Here is a 9504-nt window from a genome sequence, read left to right as displayed (position 1 = left end):
GTGAGGGTCCAGGAGGGTAGGCGCCTAGGTAGGGGAGTGCACTGGGGGCCTCTGCAACTTTGGCTAATTCAATGAATGAATGAGCGAGTGAATGAATGAGTGAGTGGGTCAAGCCCTCTGCAGCGCCCCGAGCGACCTGCGGGGAGCGCACGCGGTATCGGGCCAGGTCCTCGCTCCCCGCGCATGGGCGTGGCTGGCCGGAGTTGGTCGGACCTTCAAGTGTGGGCGGGGTCTCTCGGCGTGGGCGGGGCATTTTCAGCGCGCGTTGCTCCTCGCGCATGCGCTCCGACGACCCGGCGATGGCGGCGCCGGAGGAGCCTTTGAGGAAGCGGAAGGCCGGGGTCGTGGGCCCGGCGCCTGAATCACCGCCAGGGCCGGGGCGCGACCCCGCGGGCTGCCCAGCCCGCCTCCGCGCGGGCACCTTCTGGCTGACCAGGATCGTGCTCCTGAAGGCCCTCGCTTTCGTTTACTGTGAGTTCGCGGGGCCAGGCGCCCCAGTGTGGCCCCTCCGCTCGCGCCCTGCCCCCCACCCTCAGGCCCACCCCCAAGCGGGTTCGCTGCCGAACCTCGGCCCTGCGCCCCACTCCGTCCTGCAGGTCCGGGGGGCCCCCACGCCGACCCCGCGCTGACCAGGAGCTCGTGAGGCGGTGACTCCCCTTTGCCGCCTACAGGTCCCACGAGCTGCGGCCCCGCCGCCTCCCCGCGGCTCCAAAGCTTTGAGGCCTGAGCAGCAGGTGCGGCCTCACCTGCGGGGTTCTGTGCGAGCCAGGTTTGATCAGGCGGAGAACCGCGCGGTCTGCCCCAGTCTCCCTCTCTCCCTCCCCTCGCCCCAGGCCGCCCCCCAGAACACCGCTGGACACCCGACGCCCCCCGTCCGCGCGCGCGCGCGGAGTGCACACCCCATCGACCCCGATCCCCACGCCTGGAGGGGCGCAAACGCCCTGAGCCGAGCATTGGTGCCTGAATCCAAACTGGGTTTCTCAGACAAACGTGGCAGTGCGGGGGCCAGTGGGGTTGGGGCACAGCCCCCGGCTGAGATGGCCTGGGGCCAGTGGGGTTCTAGAGGGTTCCGGAGGGCGCTGGTACCCGGCAGGCCGGCCGGGATTGCACGCCGCGGGCACCGGCCGTCCCGGCGTCATTTCTGAGTTTTCAGAACATGCGTTCCAAGGGAGTGGAAATGCCACGCTTTGCACAGCGACCGTCATCACACACCGAGCGGGGCGCCGCGGGGACCAGGGCCCGGCGCGCGGTGAGGCTCGGTGTGCGGCGCTGGGGGATTCAGCTACGATTCTCGTGCGCTCTAAGTTACTATAGAAAATACTTCTTGCCAGTATTGCTTTATTCTCCACGGGATTAGTCATTCTAAACATTTGAGCTGTCACTTAGTAAAAGATGGAGTCAAGACAAAGTTAATCTCCGAGACTTTAACAGGACCCTTAACCGGCGCCATGACAGTAGAAAAACCCCGGTGGCTTAGCTCGCAGAGAGCACAGCTTATAAAAAACTCAGCTTGGCTTTCCAGTGTTAGGGGTTGCCTTTGATCTCCACAGGGATTCTCTGTTCGGTTCAGAAGGAAACCGTTTTGAACCAGTGGGTCAAGAAGATATTTTAAGGCCGGTACTGAGCACAGAATGATTTGCTTTGGCATATGCATTCCCCCCACCCCCATCTTTTCTCGCTATTTGGGGTAGAGTCAGTGCTTTTCAGCTGCACGAAGGAACCAGTTTACCATCTTCAGGGACGAGGGTCCCTGGCTGAGATGGCTCTGGCAAGTAGGCAGTTGCCCTATATTGACTTCTTTCTGGAGGGTTCCAGATCTCCTGGGGACTGTGAGCTACCTCAGAGTCCCTTAAGTCCCAGGAATTTCCCACAATGCCACAGGCTGTCCACAGCTTTCACTTGATGTTGAGTGTTACAGTTGCCCTCATGGACTGCTGACCCCACCAGCAGGCTGAATAATGGACCCCTAGCCTATGCTTCCTTCACCCTTTGCGCATCTAACAGAGTTCTTAGTGTCATTAGTCTACCTGTCTGTGTGACTCCCTGGGAGCTCCTTGAAGCCAGGGTCGGTGTTTAATACCTCTGTCCTCTGTCTTCTAGGAGCAGCTTCTGCTCCATAAAATTTCCTTGACGTTTTGCAGTCTTTATCATTGCTCTCTGCCACCACAGGATACTTTTCCAACTGTGTCCTCCCTCCTCTCCAGCTCGGCACCCCAGGCCCTGGGTGTGACACTCAGGTCAGAGAGCCCGAGAGGCTCCTGGTTCTCTCTGAGTTGTTGTTGTAATTCCTCAGATCTCGTGTCTTGTTTTGGGGTTTATTCTCTCTCTTTACTGGAGCATATCCCAAAACAACGTTCCAAGAAAAGATACAGAGAAGGTGAACTTTCTGTGTCCTTCCTTGCACACGTAGAAATTGGCCACTTGCCTGGGTCTGTGGCTCTCAGAGCAGTTTTCCTCAGAACTTTGTGGTGTCAGGGGTCTTTACACAGTCTGACTCCTGCTCTTTTGCAGGTGACTAAAGGGAAACACTTTTATTTCTTCTGCTCGCATGCTTGTGACACCAGATGTGGGTTTTTTCTCACAGCAAGTAATCGTCTGATTGTCCAGACACCACGTGAGTGTCCTGCAAGTCAGTTCGTTTTGACCCTAACTGCCTGGCGTCCCCACAGGCTGAGGGCTCAGTCCCACGAGACACCCCCCAACACCGCAGACGCCAGTGAGAAGTCCAGGCCGTCACCTGTGCTTCTGACCAACCATATGTAAATTGGGGTTCCCACGACCCCCTCCTCGCGTTCCATAACTTGCCAGAACAGCTCACAGAACTCAGGGGAACACTTTGCTTACGTTACTGGTTTATCATAAAGGACGTGACTCAGGAACAGCCAGATGGGAGAGATGCCCAGGGAAGGTGTGGGAAGGGGTGCAGAGCCCCCACGCCCTCCCAGAGAGCCACCGTCCCAGCACCTCCCTGAACCCCTCCATTTGGGGTTTGTTTGGAGGCTCCATTACACAGGCAGGACTGATTAAATCCCTGGCTGTTGGAGATCAGCTGCGTCTCCAGCCCCTCCCCGTCCCGTGAGGTTAGAGGTCAGGAGTGGGGCTGAAATTTCCTCTGGCAATCAGCCCCCATCCTCCAAGAATCACCTCATTGGTATAAACCCAGGTAAGGTTGAAAGGGGCTTGTTATGAATAACAGATGCTCCTCTCACCTCATCACTCAGGAAATCCCTGGGGTTTTAGGAGCTTTGTGCCAGGAACCTGGACGAAGACCAAATAAATATTTCTTATGATATGACAATACCACAGGGACCTTTTTTCCTCTCTGGGAGCTTTTTGAGTCTGCTGCCTTGCCATCCTGGCCCGGGTCCTTGTCATGTGATGGTGTGGCTCTGTGAGCTCCCTTCCTCGTTCCTTCGCAGGGCCCAGGTGAGCTCACTCAGACTTAAGACTCCTGCCCTGGTTCTGGACGAGCTTCTCTGGCCCTGCCCAGTCTGCTGACTCCGGGCCCCTGTCTGTTCAGACCCCCCAGTGGGTCCCAGATGTACCCCGTTGGGGACCACCAATGCACTGAGGCTCCCAGCTCAGACCAGAGCCTGAAGCTAAACGAGGATCTGTTGCAGAAGAAGGTGAGCTCCTCCCAGGCCTCGGGAATTGTGCCCTCATATGGGACCCGCCGCTGTGATGGCCAGGACCATCTGAGTAACCATGTGTAGGTGACTGCCGCCATGGTGCTCTCCAGAAGGAACTGCAAGCACTGGAGCAAATGGAGGACTTTTTGACACATCAGCAAAATTATTTATCTCCCCAGTTTCATATGGTACCTTGGAGTCCCTGGGATAATATATCTTTTAAAATCCTACTTCAAAAAGATCTCACAGCTAGTTTCAGCCCAACTCTGATTCCTGGCATTGCCAGCTTACGGTACTGTCCTTTTGGTTCAGATTTGCTGTGCAGTGTCATGCTTGTGTCTTTCCTTGTTTATTTTACCTGTAGTAGAGTTTATTAGGTCTTTCTTCCCAGCTGCCAGTCACGGTTAGAGCGTCTGAGGTGAACCTAAACTGCACCCTCTAACAGCGGCAGCTTGTCTCACTCATGGTCAAGAGGTCTCACCTGGGGTCTGGTAGCTTAGCCTTGCGGCCAGTCAGCGCCCAGGCCCAGCACTGGCGCAGCCCAGCAGAACCACACGCACCTGCATTTGCTGAACTCTTAGGTGTTCTTTGGAAATTTTGAGGAAGAAAATGGAACCAAAAGAGTACTTGAATCTTGCTTCATTTTCTGTTGTTCTGAGCTTTCAGCGCTTCCAAGATTCATGGGAAGTTAGTTCTTCCCTCCAGGCCCCTTGATTGCTAATGAAATGCTCTGCTTGGTTTCACAAGCTTCTCTGTAAAATGCTTCCAGTTTGTTTAAGAAACAAACCTGCCCTACGTCTGAGCTCTCTACAGCACACACCTTTAAAGAAAACCTTTAAAGAAAAAGTGCTGGAGGTTATTTTTCTAAGGCCCAGAATTTAGCCACAGTCTATAAAACCACCCATCGGAGAGTGACATTTTGGAGATGATTCTGTCTTAATTTTATAGCACTTTATCTGAAGGGGAGAGAAAACTAAATTTTTTCTTTTTGATTTTTTAAAGAAAATATTTGCGGACATCCTTGATAATGCATATTAGGTGACCTGGTAACCTCTCCTAGGTCAGTCTGTGGGTTACCCCACCAGGGAGCAGCTGAGAGTCTCATGCCTGGGCCCTGTCTCCTTCCTTCCTAGAGCTGGGGGGAAGGGGTGTCTCCTTCCTTCCTAGAGCTGGGCAGGGGCTGTCTCCTCCTTTCCTAGAGCTGTGTGTGTGTGAGCGGGTGTCGCCTCCCTTCCTAGAGCTGGGCAGAGGACTGTTTCCTAGAGCAGGCTGGGGGCTGACTGAGCCTTTCTAAGGTTGGTTGTTTGGTTTAGCTTTGAGATCCTATGATTTTTTGAAAACTTTTTTCTTTATTTAGCCATTTCTATAACAGAAGTGAAAAATGAATAGGTTCTTTTCTTCTGAAATTTAAATCCATTCTATTTTCATTTTTTCCTGTAAGGTAGGAAGTTTCCTATGATGCTTGCCTTAGATTTACTGTTTTTTTTTTTTAGTTAAGATGGTATGTTTTATGCTTTGTGTATTTTACCACAATTTAAAACTTTAAATTTTTTTAAATTAAAAATTGAAAATAGGGCTTCCCTGGTGGCGCAGTGGTTGAGAGTCCGCCTGCCAATGCAGGGGACATGGCTTCGTGTCCCGGTCCGGGAAAATCCCACATGCCGCGGAGCGGCTGGGCCCGTGAGCCATGGCTGCTGAACCTGCGCGTCCCGAGCCTGTGCTCCGCAACGGGAGAGACCACAACAGTGAGAGGCCCGCATACCGCAAAAAAAAAAATTGAAAATATTGTAAATGGGTGTTGAACTTTGTCAAAAGTTCTTTCTCCATCTGTTGAGATGATCATATGGTTTTTATTCTTCGATTTGTTAATGTGGCATATCACATTGATTGATTTGCATATATTGAAGAATCCTTGCCTCCCTGGGATGAATCCCACTTGATCAGGGTGTATGATCCTTTTAATGTGTTGTTGGTAGATTTACTTTTTAACTAGTAGTGAGACCAAATTTCGTTTTTCTTTCATGGCATTGGACTGTGGTTGTGGGGAGGGAGGATGTCCAGCTGTTCAGCCATTGCTAATTACGTCCCCACGTAGTCTGAGTCGGGAGAGACAGGCTCCACCTGGGTGCGTGTGTGTGGATGTGCACACACACGGCCAGGGCTGGGTGGGCACCACTGTGGGGGTGGCCTCCATGTTACCAGGAAATTCGGTAGCATATGGACTTGGGCAGCTTTTGCCCAGTGATGGAGGCAGCAGGAGGGGTGCGAGGAGAAGACCAGGGGAGCCCTCCCTGCTGACCCTCTGGTGTCAGAGGTGTTCTGTCTTTATTCCTGACATCCTGGACATCTGCTGTCATGGGGGGATCAGGTCTCAATATTCTTCCTGCAGTTACAGTGAGCCGCACGTAGTATTCAAGAAACATTTGCCTTTAAAAACAAAACAAAACAAAACTATTAACCAAACTCCAGACCTTATTGGTTTTCCACCAGCACCCCTTCCCATCCGGTGTCCCCGCACTGCGTTAGCCGTCATGGCTCCTCTGTCCCCTCTGGTCTGCAGCAGTCTCTGGACTTCCCTGTCTCTTCATGACCTTGACAGTTTTAAGCATGTCTGGTCATGTGTTTGGTAGAATGTCCCTCAAATTGGGCTTGTCTAATGTCTTCTCGTGACTGGACAGGTTGTGGGGAGAATCTCACAGAGGAGAGGTACCCTTCGCATCACGGGTGATACTGACCTGGATCACCTGGTTGCGGTGTGTCTGCCAGGTGTCTCCTCTGTCAAGTTCTCCTTTTTCCGTCCGTCATGGGGTCCAGTCCATGCTCCAGGGACCCCCCGAGGGGGCATCTCCACATGTTATTTGGATCTCCTCTGTAAGGAATTTATTTGGCAATTGTCATATTTGTTTACACTGTGGGTTGTGGTCCAGCAGTGTTACTCGTGGTATCAAATTGTCCGGCTCTGGTCAGTGGTGGTTCTTCCCAGTTGTCTCCCATATCCCTGTGACATGCCTCCATTCTTTATTTTTCGAGGGCTTCCTTACTTTGTGGTACTACAGGCTGCTGCAGGCTCCTCTCATTTCCCAGCCCTAAAACCAGCCATTTCTCCAGAAGCCCTCGTTCCTTTTATTGGAGAGTGGTATTAGGAACCCAGATCTGGGTGCTGTGCTGAGAGTGCCCATTGCTACTGGGGTGTCACTGCTTCCAGACTCTCTTAGCAAACAGAGCTAGGTTACATATGTGGGTGTGCTCACTCACATATGGTCATTTCTCTGCATATCCATTTGAATGTATATTAGGGTAAACATGAATTCTCATTGGCATCTCCGATTCTTATCCAGTATGTGGGGTGTGTGTTGGCCTTCCCTTTTTGCTTATCTGGAACCTCCTTCTCCACTAGTGAGAAATCTTGCCCCACCATCCCCCATGGTTTATCTGCTTAACCCCAATGCACATGCAAAGCAGTCTTAGAATTGTTCGCCTACCCCCAATTAGACTCCGGTGTTTCTATACAGTTACTTTTGTCTTTGTCCTTAGTTTTTACTCAGAACAATTTCCAAAGTTTCTTAGGCCAGCCCTCCCTCTTTCCTTGCATTCAGTGTGGCCGAGTTATACATTTGTGATAGAGTTTGATTCATTTGTCACAGTCTGCATTCCATCCTGGCATCCCCTAACCTCCTGGCTAGGTTGTTTTGATAGTTTATATACATTAAAGTTCATTTTTTATGATGTACAATTATGGGGTTTGACAAATGCATAGTTATCAATCACTCTAGTACTGTACCAGAATAGTTACATCTCTTGAAAATTCCCCTGTCCACGTAATCGGCTTCCCCCCGCAGCCCCTGGCATGCTCTGGTCTGTGTTCTGCCCCATGGTTTTGTCTTTTCCAGTGTGTCAGGTGAATGGAATCCTACAGTGTGTAGCCTTTGGGTCTGGGTTCCTTTACTTAGTAAAATGTACTTGAGATCTTTCCATGCTGTTGAGTGAATCAACATTCCGTTGATATTCTCTCTGAATATCATACCGTTTTATGAACGCACCACAGTTTTTATCCATTCAAGCTCTGAGGGACATCTATGTTGTTTCCAGTTTTAGCAATTACGAACAAAGCTCCTGTAAACATTTGCATGCAGGCTTTTTTGTAAATGTAAGTTCTCAGTTCACTTGAGTGAACACGTAGGAGTATAATTGCTGGGTCATATGGTAAATCTGTGTTTAACTTTGTAAGAAACTGCCAAACTGTCCTCCAGAGTGACCATACCAGTTTGCCTCCTACCAGCAATGAATGAGAGTTCCTCTTTTTCTGAATCCTCTGGAGCATTCGGTATTTTCAGTTTTTTGGATTTTGGCTGTTACGATAGGCGTGTGGTGATACGGCATTGCATTGTTGTTATTTTTTTAAGTTTTTAAAAATATTTATTTATTTAATTTATTTATTTTTGACTGCGTTGGGTCTTTGTTGCTGCACGTGGGCTTTCTCTAGTTGCGGTGAGCGGGGGCTACTCTTCGTTGCGGTACGCAGGCTTCTCATTGCAGTGGCTTCTCTTGTTGCAGAGCACCACGGGCTCTAGGCACGTGGGCTTCAGTAGTTGTGGCTCGTGGGCTCTAGAGCGCAGGCTCAGTAGTTGTGGCTCCCGGGCTTAGTTGCTCTGCAGCATGTGGGATCTTCTCGGACCAGGGCACTAACCCGTGTCCCCTGCGTTGGCAGGCGGATTCTTAACCACAGCACCACCAGGGAAGCCCCTGCGTTGTGGTTTTAATTGGCGTTTCCCCACTAACAAATGATATTAAGCATCTTTTCATGTGCTCATTTGCCATCTGTGTATCTTCTTTGTGTGAAGCAGATGACTTTCAGTATCTGTTCAGATCTTTTGCCCTTTAAAAAACTTGGTTGTTTGTTTTCTTGTTGCGTTTTAATGGTACTTTATTCTGGATGCAAGTCCTTTATCAGATATGTGATTTGCAGGTATTTTTCCCAGTCTGTGGCTTGTCTTTTCGTTCTCTTAAAAATATCTTTTACAGGGCTTCCCTTGTGGCACAGTGGTTGGGAGTCCGCCTGCCGATGCAGAGGACACGGGTTCGTGCCCCGGTCCGGGAAGATCCCACATGCCGCGGAGCGGCTGGGCCCATGAGCCATGGCCGCTGGGCCTGCGTGTCCGGAGCCTGTGCTCTGCAACGGGAGAGGCCACGACAGTGAGAGGCCCACGTACAGCAAAAAATATATATATATCTTTTACAGAACAAAAGTTTTTCATTTGATAAAGTAGAATTTCATTTGATAAAGTAGAAAGTTTTTTCTTTCATGGATCATGCTTTGGGTGTTGTATCTAAAAACTCATTGCCAAACACAAGTCACATAGATTTTCTTCTATATTTTATTTTAGAAGTTCCATACTTTTATGTTTTACATTTAGGTCTCTGGTCCTTTTGAATAAATTTTTGTACAAAATGTGAGTTATGTGTCAAGTTTCATTTTTTTTGCATATGACGTCTAGTTGTTCCAGCACCGCTTGTTGAAAGTACTGTCTTTGTCTGTAATTGTCTTTGCACCCTTGTCAGAAATCAGTTGACTGTCTTTGTGTAAGTCTACTCTGGACTCTCTAGTCTCCCATTGATTTATGTGTCTGTACTTTTGCTAATACCACACTGTCTTGATTACTGTAGCTTTGTAGTAAGTCTTGAAATTGGGTAAAATGAGTCCTCGAACTTTGTTCGTCATCGGAATTATTTTGGCTATCCTAGTTCCTTTGCTCTTACATATACATTTTAGAATCAGCTTGTCAATATCTATGGAAAAGCTTACCGGATGTTTTGATTGAGATTGCATTGAATCTATAGATCAAATTGGGGAGAACTGACATCTTAATAATGCTGA

The 9504-nt window shown here is 49.9% G+C and overlaps 1 protein-coding gene across 2 annotated transcripts in view; it reads left to right on the top strand.

Moving 5' to 3' along the window:
• The first annotated feature begins 278 nt into the window (after positions 1–278).
• LMF1 (lipase maturation factor 1) overlaps positions 279–9504 on the top strand; it is a 93009-nt gene continuing 83783 nt past the window's right edge. For both annotated transcript variants that reach the window (XM_032604402.1, XM_032604403.1), the window contains exon 1: positions 279–471. In XM_032604402.1, coding sequence (XP_032460293.1) covers positions 279–471 — 193 coding nt within the window. The remainder of the gene's footprint in view (positions 472–9504) is intronic.

The sequence above is a fragment of the Phocoena sinus genome, chromosome 15 (genome assembly GCF_008692025.1).
Source record: "Phocoena sinus isolate mPhoSin1 chromosome 15, mPhoSin1.pri, whole genome shotgun sequence".
Lineage (NCBI taxonomy): Eukaryota > Metazoa > Chordata > Mammalia > Artiodactyla > Phocoenidae > Phocoena > Phocoena sinus.
The sequence above is the reverse complement of the archived record's forward strand: the minus strand, read 5'-3'. Positions and strand labels throughout refer to the sequence as shown.